This window comes from Pongo abelii, chromosome 4 (assembly GCF_028885655.2).
Source record: "Pongo abelii isolate AG06213 chromosome 4, NHGRI_mPonAbe1-v2.0_pri, whole genome shotgun sequence".
NCBI classification, from domain to species: Eukaryota; Metazoa; Chordata; class Mammalia; order Primates; family Hominidae; genus Pongo; species Pongo abelii.
In genome coordinates, this window is record NC_071989.2 from 32,975,953 (window position 1) to 32,997,953 (window position 22,001).

The 22,001-nt window shown below is 40.5% G+C and overlaps 1 protein-coding gene across 3 annotated transcripts in view; it reads right to left on the reverse strand.

Moving 5' to 3' along the window:
* ZFR (zinc finger RNA binding protein) overlaps positions 1-21,722 on the reverse strand; it is a 90,089-nt gene extending 68,367 nt beyond the window's left edge. For 2 of the 3 annotated variants that reach the window (XM_054555015.2, XM_054555016.1), the window contains exons 1-2: positions 21,566-21,722; positions 21,173-21,272 (exon numbers count right to left, since the gene is read on the reverse strand). In XM_054555015.2, the coding sequence (XP_054410990.1) occupies positions 21,173-21,272; positions 21,566-21,602 (137 nt within the window). In that variant the 5' untranslated portion in view covers positions 21,603-21,722. 3 annotated transcript variants of the gene reach the window in all.
* Positions 21,723-22,001: the final 279 nt, after the last annotated feature.

Genomic DNA, 22,001 nt, shown 5'->3' on the forward strand with positions numbered 1-22,001 from the left:
TCCCAGCTAGTCAGGAGGCTGAGGTGGGAGGATCGCTTGAGCAGAGGAAGTTGAGGCTACAGTGAACCAGGATTGTGCCACTGCACTCCAGCCTGGATGACAGAGTAAAATCTGTCTCAAAAAAAAAAAAAAAAAGCCAAGAAACACTTCAAGTGTCAGACATAAATGGAAGAGTACTTTCCCTGAGGAGAAACAGAAAAGAAAGCATGTAAGCAATTATTACAGAGTACACGCACTCTATATTCTCACTCAAGAAATGGCCAGCTCCTTATCTACATACCAAAATGAAGTGAGCCAGGGACTCACTACAAAAAGTAAGACTTTCAAGACTTCCAGGCACTCTTACTGCTTAAAAAAATAACAGTCAAGCTGGGAACGGAATACCTGTAATCCCAGCACTTTGGGAGGCCAAGAAGGCTGGACCTTGAGTTTGAGACCAGACTTGGCAACACAGTGAGACTCCATCACTACAGAAAACACAACAATTAGCCGCATGTCACGGCATGCATCTGTAGTCTCAGTATTTGGATGGCTGAGATGGGAGGATCACTTGAGCCCAGGAGGCAGAGGTTGCAGTGAGCTGAGATCATACCACTGCAAGCCTAGGCAACAGAGTGAGACCCCTGTCTCAAAAAAAAATTTTTTTTAATTTAAAAAAAGTTTTAAAAAATGAACAGACAACACAAATCACCACGTCTGAAGAAAGCCTATTATAAACTGCAAAACAAGTAAGAATGACCATGTGGGAAATGAACATATGAAGGCAACAGATGAGAATTTTCAAAAACTCTAATTTGTATCTATAAAACAAGAACTTTATACTACCTAGAAGAGAAGATAAAGTTGAGAAATAGACAAGATAAATATATGAAAAATAAAAAAGACAGGATAAGTCTAGGAGGCCCAATGTTCTGCCTGAAGGAATGACAGAAAAGAAAAAAGATCAAAAAAATTAAGAAATAAAATTTCCCACTCCTGAGGGGAACCACGTTTTCCAATTCAAAAAGCTCACAGAGAGCAAAACAGAGTTAAAAAAACAAACCTAGAGACATAGCATTTTACTTTTCAAGACAAAAAGATCCTGTCTCCAGAGAGAGAAAAACCGGGCACCTGCAACTAAATGAAAACTAGACTTCTTACTGGTAACACTAGAGCAAGAAGATAAGGTATTATCTTCAAAATTCAAGGGAAAATGATTACTAATGTAGAATTTTGTACCCAGCCAAACTATGGAGGCAGAATAAAGATTTTTTAACCATTCAAGGATGGAAGGAGTTTACCTACTATAACCTTTTCTTAGGAAGCTACATGAAGATATATTGCAGCAAAAACAAAAAGTAAACCAAGAAAACATGGGATCCTGCAAACAGATGAAAGCTTAGGTCAGCAGCTGTGGCAGCAGGCCCAGAGAGAAGTATAGATCGGAATTAGGGGAAGGACAGAAGGCTCTCAGAGAAAGATATCCAGAAAAACAGAGGACTCGGCACAGAGCCAGTAGACAGGGAGCCTAGACAAATTTTAAGAAATGACAACATGATTAAGTAAAAAAGGTAATGAATGAATTCAGGAAATGTAAACTACTCAAGAAAGGCATGATCCCAATAAAAGACTTTATAGGTAAGCAATCAGTTTGGTACAAAAAAGGAAAAAATCTATTTGAACTTGAGCCTAGGAAGATTATCTAATAAGCGGTACAGGACTGTAAAATGGAACACATTAGAAATCATAATCATAGAATGGTACTAGGCTCCACAATAAATACTATTGATAAGATAAAACAGTTTTTGCTTTAAAGTTTTAGAATCAATCTAAATTAGAGAAGATCAACTATGATTACAGAATATAATGTACACATTATCACAAATAAGAGTACACATTAAGTTTGGGGAGTGAAGCAGGGAAAGAGAAGAACTGAAGCACAAGAGTTTCAAGAATTCTTAAAAAGTACAGAGTACTGATATACTGTCTAGCTTTGATGGAACTAGAAATGGAGTATACTGTCTAAATTAACAGAAATAGTCTGAATTTGGGAAGAGGAGAAATGAGAAGAGAGCATATGCAATGCAGTCCTAAACTGTGATTGTAGGAAATAAAAATATATGCATAAAGTTGATAAGTTACAAAATAGCAAAAGAGGAATACTATTCAGTGATGTGGAGGTTAGCACGAAAAGAAATAAAACCAGAATGCTTTAAAGGTCTCTGGGGAGTTTTTAATTTGTATACAACAGTGGTTCTCAATGTGATCCAGGGACCCCCCTAAGGGTTCCTGAGACCCTTTCAGGACGTCCACACAAGGTTGTTCTCTTTTTAATTACACACTGGTGTGAGGCCAGGCTGCCTTCATGTATTTTAATCCAAATAATTTACTGCAACTGTCTGAATGCAAAAGCAAATTTTAGAATCAATATTCTTAATTTAAGACATTAAAAAGATTTGTAAAAATGTAAAACAATGCCTCTCATCTCATTGTTTTTGAAACTAATTTTTCATAAGCATATTTTTGGTTAATGTGTAATAGTTTTATTCTTTCTTTATGAGTCGGAGTCTCACTCTGTTGCCCATGCCAGAGTGCAGTGGCACAATCTCGGCTCACTGCAACCTCCGCCTCCTAGGTTGAAGGAGTTCTCCCTGCCTCAGCCACCCGAGTAGCTGGGATTACAGGTGGCTGCCACCTTCTGGCTAATTTTTGTATTTTTAGTAGAGACACGGTTTCACCACGTTGGCCAGGCCGGTCTCAAACTCCTGACCTCAGGTGATCCACCCGCCATGGCCTCCCAAAGTGCTGGGATTACAGGCATGAGCCACTGCGCCCAGCCTAATTCTAATATGGTAAATACCAATATAACCCAAATAAACAAAAACTCTGGGGTTCTGAATAATTAGAAGTACTACAGGAATCCTGAAACCCAAAAGTTTGAGAATCTTCATTTCATGATGCAGACCATTAACTTGAGTCTGTAATGGCTATTCACCATTCATTTTCTTGGTCTCTATTTATTATCCCTTTATGCAAAAAGTTTCTATCATGCAACAGGAAAATGAAATTGCTTACTTCATTAATAAAAACTACTAATTACAGTAAAATAAGGTTTATAATTAATAGAAACCTAGCAGAAAATTGTTTAATCTAAACCCAAGATATGAAATCACTAGTAAGTGGCAGAGCAAAAGCCAGAACCTAAGCAGTGTGGCCCCAGTGTGTATGTCCTCTTAATCATCACATCTATTCTCTACAACATTTGTGTTTCTTTAACAGTTTGAAATATGGTGACAAGTTCAACATATAAATCAATGTAATACACATTAATAAAATGGAAGACAAAACCCAAGCGATCATCTCAATAGCATCTGACAAGAGTCAACATCCTTTTATGATTAAAAAAAGAAAAAAAAACCTCAACTAACTAGGAATTGAAGGAAATAACCTCAATATAATAAAAACTATGAAAAGCCCATAGCTAACCTAACACTCGATGACACACTGAAAGCTTTTCCTCTAAGATCAGGAAGAAGACAAAGCTGCATGCTTTTACTGCTTCTATTCAACATAGTACTTAAGTTCCAGCCAAGGCAATATGGCAAGAAAAATAAAAGGCATCCAAATTAGGCCAGGTGCCGGTGGCTCACACCTGTAATCACAGCACTTTGGGAAGCCAAGGCAGGTGGATCACTTCAGCCCAGGAGTTCGAGACCAGCCTGGCCAACACAGTGAAACTCCGTCTCTAATAAAAATACAATAAATTAGCCATACATGCTGGCACATGCCTGTAGCCCCAGTTACTTGGGAGGCTGAAACACAGGAATTGCTTGAAAACCTAGGGGGCGGAAGTTGCAGTGAGCTGAGATTGTGCCACAGCACTCCAGCCTGGATGACAAAGAAACACTCTTTCTGGGAAAAAAAAAAAAAAAAAAAGCATCCTAATTGAAAAAGATCAAGCCATCTGTTCACAGATGACATCATTTTATACATGGAAAACACTAAACAATCCACAAAAAACTTAGAACTAATAAAGGAAATAAGCAAAGTTACAGGATACAAAAATCAGTTGTATTCCTATACGTTAACAATAAACAGGCAATTAAGAAAACAATTCCACTTACAATAGCATCAAAAATAAAAAACTCGGGCCAGGCACTGTGGCTGGCTCATGCCTGTAATCCTAGCACTTTCAGAGGCTAAGCTGGGAGGACAATATAGTGAGACCTCATCTGTATGAAAAATACAAAAAAAAATTAGTAGGGCATGATGACACGTGCATGTAGTCCCAGCTACTTGGGTGGCTGGGATCACTTGAGCCCAGGAGGTCAGGGCTGCAGGTGGCTGTGATCATGCCAGTCTGGGCAACGCAGCAAGATTCTGTCTCAAAAAAAAAAAAAAAAAAAAAAAAAGGAAAAGAAAAGAAAAACGAAGAAAAAAAAAACCTTATGAATAAACCTAGCCAAGAAGGTGAACAACGTGTATATTAAAAACTACAAACACTGCTGAAAGATTTAAAGACACAAATAAATGGAAAGACATTCCATGTTCATGGATTAGAAGGCAAACTATTGTTAAGATGTTAATACTACCCAAAGTGAGCTAAAAATTCAATGCAATTCCTATAAAAAAAAATCCCAGTGATTTTTTTTTGCCAGAAAAGAAATCTACCCTAAAATTCCTGTGGAATCTCAAGAGACCCCTAATAGCCAAAACAACCTTAAAATATTAGAACAAAGTTGGAAGTCTGGCATATAGACATATAGAATAGTGAAATAGAATAGAGGACCCAGATATATAGCTTTGCATACACAGTCAAATAATTTTTGACAAGGATGCCAAGACCATTCAGTGCGTTGTCTTCTCAACAAATGGTGTTAGGAAAACTGGATATCCACACGAAAAGGAAAAAAGCTGGAGCCTCACCTTACAAAATATACAAAAATTAACTCAAAATGGATGAAAGATCTAAATGTAACAGCTAAAACTATACAACTCTTAGTAGAAAACACAGGGGAAAAAAGCTTCATGACATTAAATTTGGCAATGATTTATTGGATGTGCCATCAAAAGCACAGGCAAAAAATTAAAAATAGACAAATGAGACTGACTACACCAAAATTAAAAACCTCTGTGTGGCTGAGTGCAGCGGCTCATGCCTGTAATCCCAGCACTGTGGGAGGCCGAGGTGGGCAGATCACCTGAAGTCAGGAGTTCGAGACCAGTCTGGCCAACATGGTGAAACCCTGTCTCTACTAAAAATACGAAAATTAGCCAGGCGTGGTGGCACATGCCTGTAGTCCCAGCTACTCGGGGGGCTGAGGCAGGAGAATCGCTTGTACCAAGGAGGCGGAGGTTGCAGTGAGCCGAGATCACGCCACTGCACTCCAGCCTGGGCGACAGAGAGAGAGTCTGTCTCAAAAAAAAAAAATTAGTCTAGCATGTAGGCACATGCCTATAGTCCCAGCTACTCAAGAGGCTGAGACAGGAGGATCACTTGAGCCTAGGAGGAGTTCGAGACTTCAGTGAGCTGTGACTGCACCACTACACTTCAACCTGAGTGAAGAGGAAGACTCTGTCTCAAAACAAACAAACAATTATAGTGCATTTAGCAGTTGTTTGACTTACATTATCCTACAAATACCTTTTATGAGGCAGTAACAAGAGAAGTCACAGAGCAGCACCAGTCTGACTACCACACTTTGAGTAGTATAAAAGCAGAGCTTCCCACCAGATACTGGTGTTAGTTCTCAGGAAGAATGCACAGTGCATAAGTGGCCTGAGGGAGGCCCCGAATCTGTTGCCTGCAGCTGCAATATCCCTTATCCAAGGCTCCAATCTCTCAGCTTACACAGCAAGCTACTGTACAAATATCACTTTCCGTGTTAGCAGAGACATGGAAGAATTGGAAAGCAACAGCTTACAACTTTGGGGCTACCAAACGAACCACCACAGTAGGTGAATTAGAAAAAAGCCTTCTTTCATCTTTTTTTTTTTTTTTTTTTTTTTTTTTCGAGACGGAGTCTCGCTCTGTCGCCCAGGCTGGAGTGCAGTGGCGTGATCTCTGCTCACTGCAAGCTCCACCTCCCGGGTTCACGCCATTCTCCTGCCTCAGCCTCCCGAGTAGCTGGGACTACAGGCGCCCGCCACCAGGCCCGGCTAATTTTTTTGTATTTTTAGTAGAGACGGGGTTTCACTGTGTTAGCCAGGATGGTCTCGATCTCCTGACCTCGTGATCCGCCCAGCTTGGCCTCCCAAAGTGCTGGGATTACAGGCTTGAGCCACTGTGCCCGGCCTCTTCTTCCATCTTTAAAGGAGAACTGTAAGGAAACTTTCTCCTGTATCAGTCTTGGCTCTGGGTAAAGAAGAGAAAAGACTTTCCTGACAGTTCTGCGGCACAAGACATGGTGAAACCCTGTCTCTACTAAAAAATACAAAAATTAGCTAGGCGTGGGTAAAGAAGAGAAAATACTTTCCTGACAGTTCTTAGGCACAAGACAGTCTTCCCCTAGGTTTGGACTCTAGAATTCACATTATCTGACCAGGCAAATTCCCAACCAAGAAGTTAGTTTAATTCAGACTGACTATCTATTATCTGAAATGCATGGGACCAGAAGTTTCCGATTTTGGAATACTTGCATTACACTTACCCGTTGAGCAAGCCTAACCCGAAAATACTTAACCTGTGTAACTCTAGGCTGACAGTGCTTCCAGGTCACTCAAAACACATATTCTTCTGTAAATGCTGCAAATAACATTCCAACAAACAGGAAACCTCAATCAAAAAAATCCTAAGAGGCCAGGCGCAGTAGCTCATGTTTGTAATCCTGGCATTTTGGGAGGTCAAAGGGGGAGAATCACTTGAGACTAGGAGTTTGACACTAGGCTGGGTAATAAAGGGAGGCCCTGCCTTTAAAAAAATTTTTTTTGGTTTTAATTAGCCAGGTATGGTGGGGTCCCGAAGGCTGAGGCAGGAGGACTGCTTGAACCCAGGAGGTTGAGGCTGCTGTGAGCCATGACTGCACCACTGCAATCCTGGGTGATGTTGCCTGGGATGTAGCCTGGGTGACAGAGTGAGACCCTATTTCAAAAAAAAAAAAAAAAAAAACACGATAAAACCCAAGGGAAATACACTACTATAAGCAAAAGTGTACAGAATTAAAAGAAAAAAATTTTTTTGAGACCACAGGCATTAGAATTATTGGATACAAAATGTTTAAACACACTTGAAGTAAAAGAGATTGTCAAAACTAAGACTAAGGAACAAGATGGGTCAAAAACAACCAAATGAACTTTTAAAACTAAATCATCTGACAAATTTATAGTCAGGAACTCAGACAGGTTATTGCATAACTAATTAGACATGGCTGGCAATAAACTGGTGAATGAGAAAATTATCTGTAAAAATTACCCAGAATGTAGAGAGAGAGGAAGAGATGAAAAATATTAAAGAGATTAAAATACTTGGAAGATAAAATAAAAAGTGGTAACTTACATCTAATTGGAATTACAAATGGAGAGAAAGACTAGGAGAGAATATAGAAAAAAAATGTCGAGAGATTCCCAAAAATTAATGAAAGATAACAATGTTCAGATTCAGGAGTCCCAAGAAACCCTAGTAAACAAGAATTCACAGTAAGCTATATCTAAGTGAAACTGTAAACATGAAAGATAAAGCAAAACTCTTATAAGCAGCCAGAGGGAAAAAATTGCCTACAGAGATTAAGTGATGACTACTCAAGGAGGTAGAATCAAAGATATTTTAAGATGAAGAAAAAAAACCCCAAAAAATCTCAGGCTGATTGTGGTGCCTCACACCTGTAATCCCAGCACTTTGGGAGGCTATTGCAGGCAGATCTCTTGAGTCCAGGAGTTTGAGACCAGCCTGGGCATCATGGTGAAACTCTGTCTCTACTAAAAAATACAAAAATTAGCCAGGCATGGTGGCGTGCCTGTAATCCTAGCTACTCAGGGGGCTGAGGTGGGAGGACTGCTTGAGCCTGGGAGGTTGAAGCTGCAGTGAGCTGAAATTGCACCATTGCACTCCAGCCTGGGCAACACAGTGAGACCCTGTCTCAAAAAAAGGAAGAAAGAGAAAAACCTGTTTTTTTAGACCCACACTAATGGAAAGTCTCAAAGATTTACTTTAGAAAGAATAAAAATGATCTCAGAATGAATGAATGTTGAGCAAAAAGAGTGGTAAATATGAAGGTAAACTTAAATAATCATTGACTATATAAAACAAGTAATTGTGTCTAACAGTAATTGGTCACGGGGTTAAAAAAATCTGAGCTATCATGTAACAAGAGCACAAAATGAGGAGGACTGATCAAGTTTAAAACATTTTAAGTCTATTGGTTAGGGGAATAAAACTAATGACTAACTTTAGACTAAGTGAAATATTCATTTTAAATTTCTAGAGTAATCACTACCAGGTGGAAACAGAATATTGTATTTCTGCAGTTATAAAGAATGAAGTGGGAAAAAGCTGAAGAAAATATAGACAGCTTCTGTTATTCACATTAAATGTGCTTTTCATACCTTAGAAAACATACTGTGTGTGTGCATGTTTCAATTTTGGGTAAAATAGCAAAGTAATTGATAGATACAACATTTCTTTCTCTTTCATGGCACACAAAACACCATCTGACCTTCCCTTTAGTCCAAGTTTAATGCTCAACAGTGTTGGACTTTTCCAGGTCAAATTGTGGCATTTTATGTATCTACGAAATTACTGACATTTAAATGTCTTTAAATTAGGTATAATATTGAAAAAAAAAAAAAAAAGACAAACTTCCTCACAGAATCACCCCAAAGACAAAGCAACTTTATTCCTTTTTTTTGTTTTGTTTTTGTTTTTTAACGCAACAGGGTTTACTGTTTCCCAGTAAGTGTAGTGGCAAGATCATGGCTCACTGCAGACTAGACTCAGATGATCTTCCCACCTCAGCCTCCCGAGTAGTAGCTGGGACTACGCATGTGTGCCAGCATGTCCAGCTTTTTTTTTTTTTTTTTTTGGACACAGGGTCTCATTTTGTCACCCAGGCTGGAGTGCAGTGGTATAAACGTGGCTCACTGCAGCCTCAACCTCCCAGGTTCAAGCGATCCACCCACCTCAGCCTCCTGAGTAGCTGGGACCACAGAAATCTGCCACCAAACCTGGGTAATTGTAGAGATGGGGGTCTCGCTATGTTGAGGGTACAGTGAACTGTGATTGCGCCACTGCAGGTTTGTGCATCAAAGTTGAACAATTAGTTGTATTTAGAGAACACAGTCCATATACCTTTCAGGGCAATACGGAATAAAAAACTGGGTTTACTATAATGTAGGTAATAGCTCACTAAATGTGAGGTGATGGCTCATTGTGGTTTTGATTTGCATTTCTCTGATAGTCAGTGATGTTGAGCGTCTTTTCATATGCTTTTTGGCCATTTGTATGTCATTTTTGGTAAAGTTTCTATTTAAGTCTTTTGCCAATTTTTAAATTGGATTATTTGACTTTTGCTGAGTTTTAAGAGTTCTTTATATATAGCTGGTCTCAAATTCCTGAGGTCAAGTAATCCTCTCCCCTCAGCCTCCCGAAGTGTTGGGATTACAGGTGTGAGCCACAGCACCTGGCTATTCCTTATTCTTGATGTTGTAATGTCATGCTCCCATTATCTTTACAATGTTATTATAATAATAATTTTATTACCATAGAATTGTAGAAGAAATTTAAATTTGGGTTCCATTTCTTCTTTTTATTTTTATTTTTTTCACCCTGTCACCCAGGAAGGAGTGCAGTGGTGCAATCACAGCTCACTGCACCCTCAACATCCCCAGCTCATGTGATCCTCCTACCTCAGTCTTCTAAGTAGCTGGGACCACAGGTGTACTCCACCATGCCTAATTTTTTTTTTTTTTTTTTTTTTTACAGAGATGAGGTCTTGCTATGCTACCCAGGCTGGTCTCAAACTCCTGAGCTTCAAGTGATCCTCCCGCTTCAGCCTCCCAAAGTGCTGGGATTATAGACATGAACCACTGTGCCTTGCCGCTTGATTTCTTCTTAAAAACTAGAATAAGATCGCTTGTCCTACAATTCCTACCAACTCACTAGAATGGTAGACCACAGGGGAGGGAGGTGGTTAAATGTCGTATGAAAATTGTTAATTTTCTTCTAATCTTTAACTCACCAGGAAAGACAGCTATCACCATTTCCCATCTGCGTCCATTGGATCTTTTAAATTATTTTAATTTTAGTCATTTAACAAATAATTTCCATTAAAATAAGGGATAATGAAAAAGAACTATTAGAAACCTCTATAAATAAGAATTACAGTACTTAAAAAATTATAGTAAACCCAAACTTTTATTCCATATTGCCTTGATTTCAAAGGTATATGGACCATGTTCTCTAAACACAGATAACTGCTGAATTTTGATGCACAAACTTGGAACATGCCCATCTCACAAATGCTGACTCCAGATTTGAAATATATCTCTAACAGGTTCTATCTGGTTCATCATTACTTCTGGTTCTTCTTCCTACACTTGCAGGGTCAAAATACAATCCATAAAAATTTTTTTCTGAAATGTCTGATGGCTCCTATTTTGTTAAAGAGATGGCCATCTTCTTTACTCCCTAACTGCAAAACATTTTCAATTTTAGATTTGGAATGTTTTATCTAATAACTCATTTCTACACCAACTACTTTTTTCCAATCACTTTTGTATAAAGCATCTGTTTTCAGCATTCGTCCACTAATGAACCATATCAAGTATATTTTAGCGCACAAACTTCACAAAAGATAAAAGAATTCACCAGGCACGGTGGCTCAGGCCTGTAATCCCAGCACTTTGGGAGGCCAAGGCAGGCGGATCGCTTGAATCCAGGAGCTTGAGACCAACTTGGGCAACATGGCAAAAACCCCCCATCTCTACAAAAACAAGCTGGGCATGGTGGCACATGCCTGTAGTCCCACTTACTCAGGAGGCTGAGAAGGGAGGATCACTTGCACCTGGGAGGCAGAGGTCTGCAGTGAGCCAAGATTGTACCACTGCACTCCAGCGTGGGCTAGAGTTTGAGACTCTTGCCTCAAAACAACAACAAAAAGGTGAAAGAATTCTGCCAAGTATCTGCTTAGCAAAATAGGATGTTCTGGTTCTCGTCACAGAATATTATATAACGAAGTCCCTTCTAGTGAATGACTAACTGAATGAGAATGGCATATTTCTTTTTTAATCCTTAGAAATGTATTATGTATTGATTCTTGAGTTTGAAAAATTCATGCAGGACATTATCAGCTGAAGACTTGTAGCCTGAGATTTTTTGCTTATACAATTTCAACATTATCATTGGTCTAGAGTGGTGCTTTTTGCATTCATCTTATGATATATCTGATAATTGGGAAACATTTTCCTGTGTCAACTTTCTTCTCCTTTGCTGGTATGGGCAGAGAATGAACAATTTTGCATTCTCAACTGTGCTGAAGGAAAACTAAAAGCCAACTATGAAGTTAGTGTCTCTACTTTCTTTTCTAGCTTTTTGAAAGAAGATATGATACTTGGGCAATGCAATATCATCCAGTTATTTCACTACTGTACCACCCTTGTAGGTGATTCCAACATTCTTCCATTTTCCAATTATATTAGTCTTTAACACAGTTGGGAATATGTGATAGAGGAAATAATTCACAGAATGATAAAACAGCAAAATGTTTAAGATCCCATGATGTAAATCTTGCTAGATAGGATGAATTTTATTCCATTTTGAAAAATAAGGGAAATGTTTTCTTTGCTCTTTGGAAGGCCTCTAAGAAAGAATAAAAGTCATGGAATGTCAATCCTTGTAACTAGAACTACTCAAAAAAGAAACTCACTATTGGTTGGGTACAATAAACCCTGAAGGATACCATAAATTAATTAAAATGAAGTGCTCTATAACTTTCTTTCTTTTTTAAAGATAGGGTTTCACTCTGTCACCTAGGCTGGAGTGCAGTGGCTCAATCAAGGCTCACTGCAGCCTTGACCTCCCCAGGCTCCGGTGATCCTCCCACCTCAGTCTCTCGAGGAGCAGGGACCACAGATGTATACCATGATGGGGGGCTAATTTTTGTAGAGGCAAGTGGATTGCTTGAGGTCAGGCTGGTGACCTCAATTCCTGGGCTCAAGCAATCCACCCACATCAGCCTCCCAAAATGCTGGGATTACAGGCATGAACCACCACACCCGACCTCTGTAACTTTTTTTACTCACGAAAAACAAATCCTTCATCATTTCTCAAACGTATTAACACTTCTTCAAGGAAAGGTATGAATATTCACACTGAGTGAGATGGGAAAAAAGCTAACCTTCTGTCAATTCAGTTTTTACTGTCAAGCTTTTACAAGCTTACTACGAATATTTTCGGAAGTGTGTGAATTTCATAAATGTGGGTGAAGCATTACAGACTTCTAAATATAAAACCAGGATAACCAGATATTCTGATAGTAACTTAAACAGAAGAGTGTTATCATTAAATTTACATTTCATAGAGACCATTATGCTTATAGTATAAAACGGTCTGGGAATGGGCAGGATTGGGGAAGTAAGAGAAGCTATAAAGCCACTTTCATAAATCACAGCACTCTTTGCTCTCATCTACATGGTTATTGTTTAAACAGTTTTATTGTTTTTCCCATCAAAAAGGGTCATATTTCTTCAAGCCTATTTTCAAAGACATGCTTTGCCCATTTAATGCTGACTACCATACTAGTAGTGTATTTTATACTATAGCTTTCCCAGAAATATGAATTCAAAAAATTTATTTTCATTTGATTGTTTTCAACCACAGTGCTTCCCAATACTTTAAGCCCATATGACCTCTGGAGCTCTTAAGTATCTATGTGAACACTAGACTACAAACTTATTTTAAGCAAAATTTTATGCTATTTTTTTCTGTAGCTCCAAGTGATCAGATTCTAGTTTCCCTATAAAGGCTACTCATTAAAATTACACCAGTAATTTGATAACTGTACTAATCTCTAATCCAGCAACTCTAAAGCTGACGACCTTGCTGTCATCTTTTGGTTTTCATGACCCTAAATTCTCCTGGCTCTCTGTTCACCCAGTATTTATTTATTTCCCTGGTCCTACCTTAAAGTTGGTAACCACAGTTGTATTCTTTTTTTTTTTTTGAGATGGAGTCTTGCTCTGTCGCCCAGGCTGGAGTGCAGTGGCGCGATCTCGGCTCACTGCAAGCTCTGCCTCCCGGGTTCACGCCATTCTCCTGCCTCGGCCTCCCAAGTAGCTGGGACTACAGGTGCCCGCCACCACGCCCAGCTAATTTTTTTTTAATATTTAGTAGAGACGTGGTTTCACCGTGTTAGCCAGGATGGTCTCGACTCCTGACCTTCTGATCCGCCCGCCTCAGCCTCCCAAAGTGCTGGTATTACAGGCGTGAGCCACCGCGCCTGGCCCCATAGTTGTATTCTTTATTTTTCTATAAATAATTCAAAACATGTCTACTGAATGCTTGATATATGCCAGGCACTGTACTTTCTCTGGTTTCATCCATATTCACCAGCCACCTACTGAATAATGGCTAACATTGATAGAGATATAATATATGCCAGATACTGTTCTAAACACTTCACAAACAATGTTTTCTTTTCTTCTTTATTTTATTAACAATACAGACAGAGTCTCATTTGCTGTTCACGCTAGTCTCAAAATCCTGGGATTAAAATCCTCTCGCCTAGGCCTACCAAAGTGCTAGGGTTACAGGTGTGAGTCACTGCCAGGTCCACTTTACAAATAATACTGAATCCTCAAAACAACACAATGGAGAATGTAAAAACCTCCTGGGATACTGATAATGTTATGTTTTTGTTTTTAATTTAAGTGCAAGTTACGCAAGTACACTCGGTTTATGACATTTCATTGAACTATCCTCTTACATGTGCAGTCTTCCTATGAGGCAAAGAAAATATTATCTTCAATTTATAGATAAAAAAACTAACAAGAGACTGTTTGCCCAAGGTCACATGGCAGGTAATAGGAGGAGCCAGATTCAGCTCAGATAGTCTGACTTCAGAGCCAACCCAGTCTCTATTATATCATGCAATCCAGATATCTGTCTTGGCTCAATACTTTTCCTTTGTCTAAAATGACCTTCCCTTGATTTTCAGAATGAAAGAACACGAAGTCTACCTCAAACTCCATAATCAAAATCCTCCAATTTCCCATTTTAGTATTTCATTAAAACTTAATTATAATGGCATAGCTATTTGTAGACTCATCTGTCTCCACCCTAATGCCCCAGAAGTGTAAACTCCCTGAGAGCAGGGACTATGCATATTGTAGATGCTCATAAAATATTAAATGAATTATTCCCTACAAATGCTAAGTGTATACAAGACTAATATTCAAATAAAACAAAAAAACCCAAAGTTTATTTCATTCATTTTATCTCTGTATGAATAAAAGCTGTACTGTACATGGCTTTCATGAAATACTAAGAAATGATATACTCAGAACAATCACTCTAATCCTGTATTCTGACAGAGTGGTGTCATGGACAATTAATAGTCAAGCACCTTTAAAAAGTAGACTAAAGATCCATCCAAATAATTCTAACATACTTCATCAATTACAACATTTATAAGCCTGAATGGTCTTCTGATTAACCTGATGATCTATGTCTCTGAGTAATAATGCAGCTGATTTTTTTTTTTTTTTACAAATACATCTATTTAAACAGATATATATTAGATATATATTCTAATCCAACTGCTTATATAAGCATGTCTATCTCTGGGATCTCTATTTTAACTCAATAATCTATTTGTCTATCCCTGTACCAATACCACATTTTTCTATTAATAATATTTTGGTATCTGATATTACAAGTCCTTCCTCATCATTTCTGCAAGACTTTCATGATATTTTTAGCTGAACACTCTCCTCACTATATACATTAAAATCCCTTTATCAAGTTATACCAAAAATCCTATGAGATTTTTATTGGAGTAACGCTAAATATATATAGGAGATAATAATTTGATGGCATTGGTTTTTCACTCATGAACACAGTCCATCTTTGTCATCTTTTATGACTTTATCCTATTGTATTTTCTCCTCAAAGTGTTTTGAATACTTCATTTGTTTTATTCCTGCTTACTTAATAGATTTGGTGACTATACATAAACAAGACTTATTTGAAATTTAATAATCTAATTCAATATTGATGAAACAAGAATGCTACTGATTTTATCTGATTTTTTTTTTTTTTTTTTTGAGACAGAGTTTCACTCTTGTCTCCCAGGCTGGAGTGCAATGGCGCGATCTTGGCTCACCACAACCTCCACCTCCTGGATTCAAGCGATTCTCCTGCCTCAGCCTCCCGAGTAGCTGGGATTACAGGCATGTGCCACCACGCCTGGTTAATTTTGTAGTTTTAGTAGAGCCAGGGTTTCTCCATGTTGGTCAGGCTGGTCTCGAATTCCCAACCTCAAGTGATCTGCCCACCTCGGCCTCCCAAAGTGCCGGGATTACAGGCATGAGCCACCGCTCCCGGCCTTTGCCTGATCATAGAACCAGAAAACTTGCTGTACTCTTATTAGTTCTCACATTTTTGCCTGACAAGCATAATAATCATGTTACCTGTAAATAGAAACTTTCCTTCTTTCTCTATTAGTAATGAGGACTCCAAATGTTTTACTTTTAACACATTTTACGGTGAGATTATGAAACTCTATATATAAATATATGATAGATATCAACCAAGGAATCCTTCTAAAACCCTTATAATATTATTACTTAAATCTCTACAGGAAACAGCATTGGTAGGAATGCCTACTGATAATCAGGCACTAGGCTAGAAAATTTTATATTTAAACTTCACCTCAAGGCAAGTCAGGAGAGGAAACCAAGTCTTAGAGAAGTTGATACTTGGCCAGGGTGCCTGAAGGGATGGAGCTGGGATTCAAACCCTATCTAGTTCCAAAGTTATGTCCTTTTGTTCATAGTGTACTATGAGGCAGTTTACAAAAGCATACGCAAGCAGATACCTATTCTATACAGGGATATTCTGGCTCAACGTACTCTATTAAGACTAATAGCCATTATATCATCAGTGTAATAGCAACAATCCTTTTGGAAAGAAAATTATCTTATTTCAAGCTTATCCACGCAGTATGCATCCTAAGGTCTCTGATTCAACAATGAAAGGATTGATGTTATTAGTCGTTGCAATATTTCTTTTTTTTGTAAAGCCAGTAAATTTCCATCACCAAGGTTGGTTTCAAAAACCTGTTCACCTGGTTTTTTTACTTTCTCAGTGTTTAATCCTTTTCTACCTTACTAGTGTTACTTTTATTCTTTCCTGAATTCAAGACACAATATTCTTAACACTACAATCAAATAAAAAGTAAAAAAGAAAAAGGAAAAAAGGAAAACTCATTAGCTTATCAGCCTATCCAAGCTACTGTTACCCTACCCGAGTTATCTCATCCTTTAGGAATAGAAGTCCCTAAGACATCTCAAAATCATTAGATGAGATGCCTTCTTTTGACTGGCAGATGCTTAAGGTACAGCAACAGTCAAAATCCACTTACTGCTGTGTCCAAGGTTTTTCTAAAGTATAAATGAAGAAAAAATGTCTGTTTACAACTCTCAATGAGGCTGGGCATAGTGGCTCACACCTGTAATCCCAGCACCTTGGAGGCCCATCGCAGGAGGATCACTTGAGCTCAAAGGTTCAAGGCTGCAGTGAGCTATGATCACCACTACACTGCAGCCTGGGTGAGAGAGCGAGACCATGTCTTTTTTTAAAAAAAAAAGGCCTCAAAGAAATGGTTATGTCTCATTAATTGTGGGATATAATGGGATTATTTTATAACGTTTATTACATATGCTTTTATAAATGTATATGCCACAAATTCTCCTCAAAAACTGAAGAATTCCTATCAGAACTTCTCTATCATTGACAATGAAGAAGTTAAAAAAAATGATTTTTGATCCTATGAAACTATTAGGAAGTTTTTTCCACTGAGAATTATCTTTCCTCATATTCTTTGCTATCCTAAAGTCCTTAGAACTGTCATAATAGTTCTCTCCGCAAGATTTATTTAAAAATAAAACTAGATTTACATAAGTGCATTTCCTCAAACAAAAAAGGTACTCTACTCTTAACAGGTTATCTACCTAACCAAGTTCCCTTTTGGCCATGAAGCCATCCTTACATCTTCACCATGTCTGAAATCTGCTTTCTCCTGTGCACCCTCAAATTAACATGCTATCAGAAATGTACACATGTAAACACATACAAATGAATACTTAACTGGCGTATTTACTTGACTTAAAAAAATGCAAAACAAGGTTGGGCGTGGTGGCTCATGCCTGTAATCCCAGCACTTTTGGAGGCTGAGGCGGGCGGAGGACCTGAGTTCGGGAGTTTGAGACCAACCTGGCCAACATGGTGAAACTCTTGTCTCTATTAAAAATACAAAAACTAGCCAGGCGTGGTGGCACACGCCTGTAATCCCAGCTACTCAGGAGGCTGAGGCAGGAGGATCACTTAAACCCGAGAGGCAGAGGTTGCAGTGAGCCAAGATCGTGCCATTGCACTCCAGCCTGGGTGACAGAGGGAGACTGTCTCAAAAACAAAAAAACCCAAAAAATACAAAACAGGAAAAGAAAATTCCATAGTTTATGGGACTTAGAACACAAACACTGAGAAATGCTTACCACAAAATTGTCTAACATGCATTAACACAAATGAAAAACGTGGTAACTAATCTACAAGTTACTAGTAGCCATACTTGACAAATTCACTATTACAGATCTTTACATCTTAAAGAATCTGATCTTTAGTGTGCCATTATGAATCTCAAATATTAACAAGCTAAAAAGTCTAAATCTAAAATAAATTTAATCAAATATCTTACAGAGCTGTAATCAAGAAAACTAAGAGCTGGAATTACTTTTATTTTGAGACAGAGGCTGTCTCTGTCACCCAGCCGGAGTGTAATGGTGCAATCTGGCTCACTGCAACCTCCACCTCCCCAGTTCAAGCGATTCTCCTGCCTCAGCCTCCGGAGTAGCTGGGATTACAGGCGCCCGCCACCATGCCCAGCTAACTTTTGTATTTTTAGTAGTAGAGACCGGGTTTCGCCATGTTGGTCAGGCTGATCTCCTACTCCTGACCTCAGGTGATCCACCTGCCTTAGCCTCCCAATGTGCTGGGATTACAGGCGTGAGCCACCACGCCTGGCCTCTGGAATTACATTTAGGTGTAGGATGTTTACTTTATCTGTATTCAATGATAGGTGAAGCAGTTCAATCACATCATTCACACATAAATACAGTCATGCCTCCATATAAGCAGGGGATTGGTTCCAGGACCGCTACGTATACAAAAATCCATACATAAAGTCCCACAGTAGGGCCTGTGGAACCTGCAATACAAAAAGTTGGCCCTCCATGAATAACTCTATTTTCTATCCAAATTTGATTGAAAAAAAAAAATCTTCATGTTTTCAGGCGTGAACTGTACTTAAGATTTTCCTGAGTTTGAGATCTTTCAAATTTGAAAAAATACTAGTAAAGTAGACCTTGGTCTTCCATCTCTAAAAGTTCCATCATAATTATTTCCAGCCAGGAAGAAAAATTAGCATCACCACCACACTTTTTGCATGTGCTTTTGTTACTAATGTTATTCACTCATCTTCCTTGCCAAAATTCCCAGTATTATTGGGCCTGATTTCTTGCCATTAAATGCAAACACTTTTCATGTACTATGTTTATATACAAGGCCTTATGTACAAGAGTGCCTAAGTTTTAGCAATATAAATAATGTCAAAAGACTAGTCTTTTCTCATCAGATGTACACTTAATCAATTTAGTAACCTGGATTGTTGTTACAGTTTAAACTTTTGAGTTTCAAGGCCAAAAAAAAAATTATTAGAAACAGAAATTCTGTCACAGTTCCCTATACTGGGATAAAACAATCACATAAATATTTTATCAAAAAATTATTAATTATCTTTAAATCAGCATTTCCTTTCTTCATTTCTATCTGTAGGTCTGCATTTAGGAAAAATATTTCAGAAGTGCCACAAAGAACCCACCACTTTACAGTAAATAAAGTTAGTAATTCAACAAATCTTATCACTCAGCCCATATTAGGAAAACAGAAAAAACCTGAGTAAAACAAGTAAAATTTTAATGGTTAAATACAATCTTTTCTAGACGAAACACTAGTACTTGCCAGCAGATTTATGGCACAGATGCTGATTAGCTATCTCTTCTCAGAAAAAGATGTTTTTTTCCTCTCCTTGAAAATTATTAGCGCTACTAAAATCTCAGAATTCACTATATAATTCATCCATGTAACCAAAAACGACTTGTACCCCAAAAAGCTGTTGAATTTTTTAAAAGTCCTAAAAAGTTTTTATCAAAGTAGCTGAAACTTTTTTCGTTGTCTAATTATCAAAAATTATAAGCAAAGGATTTGCTGATACTTGAAATGCCCCAAGATTTTGCTTTAATAATTTGTCATCTCAGTGCTTTTTCTGGAATGCAGGACTCATGAAAAAACACTTGTAAAATGCCACATGGCATTCAACAATTAGTAAAATCTAGTTTCACCAATATGATGCACATTTATACATTCTGACATCTCTTAATGGAGTCTTAAGCAGTGTCTTATTTTAACTGGCAGCATTTTTTTTTAGTGCTACATACAATAATGGTATCTTTTACAACAAATGGCTTCTTAGGATGCCATGGAATACAGTAACTTGGTTTCTCAAAACCACAAGTTTCAGCCCAAAAAGATAGTTTGCCCAGCATCTCATTTTACAGATGATGAAAATGAAAACCCAACTATATGATGTTCCCAACGTCATAAAATCAAGAGCAAAAGAGGCCAGGTGTGGTGGCTCATGCCTGTCATCCTAGCACTTTGGGAGGCCGAGGCAGGACTTGAGCTCAGGAGTTCGAGATCAGCCTGGGCAACATAGATCCTTTCTCTGTAAGAAAAATTATTTATTCAAAAAAAAAAAAAATCAAGAGCAAAAGAGACTGAACTCGGGTCTTCCGGCTCCCAGTGATGACCTTTCCATTAAACACCGTGCCTCCTGAAGTAAATCAGATGAAAAAAACTGCCTGGGTTTAACCAACATCTAACATACATAAAAAGCATACCACGCAGGAGCCGTGTGCGCTTATGGCCTGAATCAAAAGTCTCAGATTGACTCAAAAGTAACAATTTAACAATCCACTGTTGTGTCTGTCTTTGATAAGATGTATAATGAACTACAGACTTCAGAAATGAGAGCTTCCCTTAAGATAGGGATTTCATCCGGTGCATTACAATGACTCAGTACAATCTCACTTGCATCTTCTTCCCTCCCCACCATTCCCCGCAGGGGAAAGACCCCCGCAAGGAGAATGACAGGCCCACCTGGGGCCTAAACTCCATAGCTCAAACAAGGCTGTGCACTCATTTATCAGCACTAGAAACTTCGCACATCTTTTCCAGTCTAAGAACTACACAATTTACAGGTGGTTGGTATGTGAACCTCTCTCCTTGCAGGAAAAACTAAAGGAACCCGATGAACACAGTGACACCTGCAGTTTGTCAGCAGGACTCGATAGCGATGGAGCGTCTGGGGAAGAAGCCCCAAGGCGGAGGAAAAGCTACCCGAGACAACGACACGTTATCTGGGCTCCGGGGGTTGAAGCATCAGACGACGACGCAGAGAGGCGTCGCAGGAGAAGCCAGTGGACCTGCGACACGGCACTCCCCGTGAGGTCCCTTCAGCCACCCTCTCCATCCCCCAAGTGGGAAGAAGATGGGAGGTGGGGGCTGGACGCGCGGAGGCGGGGACTGGGGTGCCTGCCGGGCGGCGGTGGCGGCTCCGCTCGGCGGCCGCAGGAGGCCATTTTAGTTAAGGGGCCGCCGAAGGGCCCTGAGGCCTCCACATCCCTACACCTCCGCCGTCTCTACCTCCCCCCCACTGGGGGCCGCTCCCGCCGCGGGCCGGGCCGGGCCGGGCCGGGCCGGGCAAGGCGGGGCGGGGCGGGAGAGGCCGCGGGGCTGGGCCCGGCCAGGCCTGCAGCGGGCCGGGGCTCTGGGCTGGCTGGGGGCGGGCGCGGGGGCGTCGCATCGACAGGATCCGGGCCGAGGGGAGAGCAGGGGGCGAGCAGGGAGAAGGCAGGGTGCCGTTACCTATATTGGGCCGCAGCCGCCGCCGCCGCCGCCCCGCTGTGGGTGAATCCAAAGTAGTTGCCGGTCGCCATTTTGGCATCTTCCCCCAGCCGGCTGGGCACTGCGGCGGGCACGAAGAGTCGGGTCCCATGGCGGGAGGAGAGACACAGAGGAGCCGAGACGCCGAGGGAGGGCAGGGAGAGAGAGAGAGAGGCGCCGTGAGAGCAGCCCTGGCGGGGCCCAGGCCGCGGCCGCGCCGCCTCCCCCTCCCGCCTCGCACTCCCTCACTCACTCGCACGCCCGGGTGGCGGCCGCCGCCTCCTCCCCGGAGCCTGCCCCAACCCCCGCGCCTCCCCGCTGCCCGGGGCCAGGGAGGGGGCCGGGCAGAGGCCTTGCGGGCCACATTAGACTCACCATAGGTGAAAGAAACTACAGGGCATATGGGAATCATGGGCTCGGGCTGCTGCTGCTGAACTCTGAACTCTCACCCGCTGCCTCCCTCCTCTGCCCCGCTCCTCCTCAGCGGAGAACAGACCGCCGCCTCCGGCCGCACTGCGCAGGCGCGCCCGTGCTCGGCATCCTGGGAGCTGTAGTCCCCGCGGTCTTCGCGGCTCCCCCGGGCGCGTGCTGGGGCCTCGGCTGTGAGGGCGCGGGGAAGCCCGCGGGGGAAGAGGGGCCTAGCCTTCTCCGAAGTGGTGGTGAGGCCGCGCGGCCGCGGGGCGACGGGGGCGCGTGCCAGGAGCGCCTCGCCCGGCCTCTGGGGAGTCGGGGAGCGTGACCAGAGAGAGTGACGTCTGTTCGCCTTTTTCCTTACTTTCCACTGGTTTCCTTCACTTTTGCGTGTGCATTT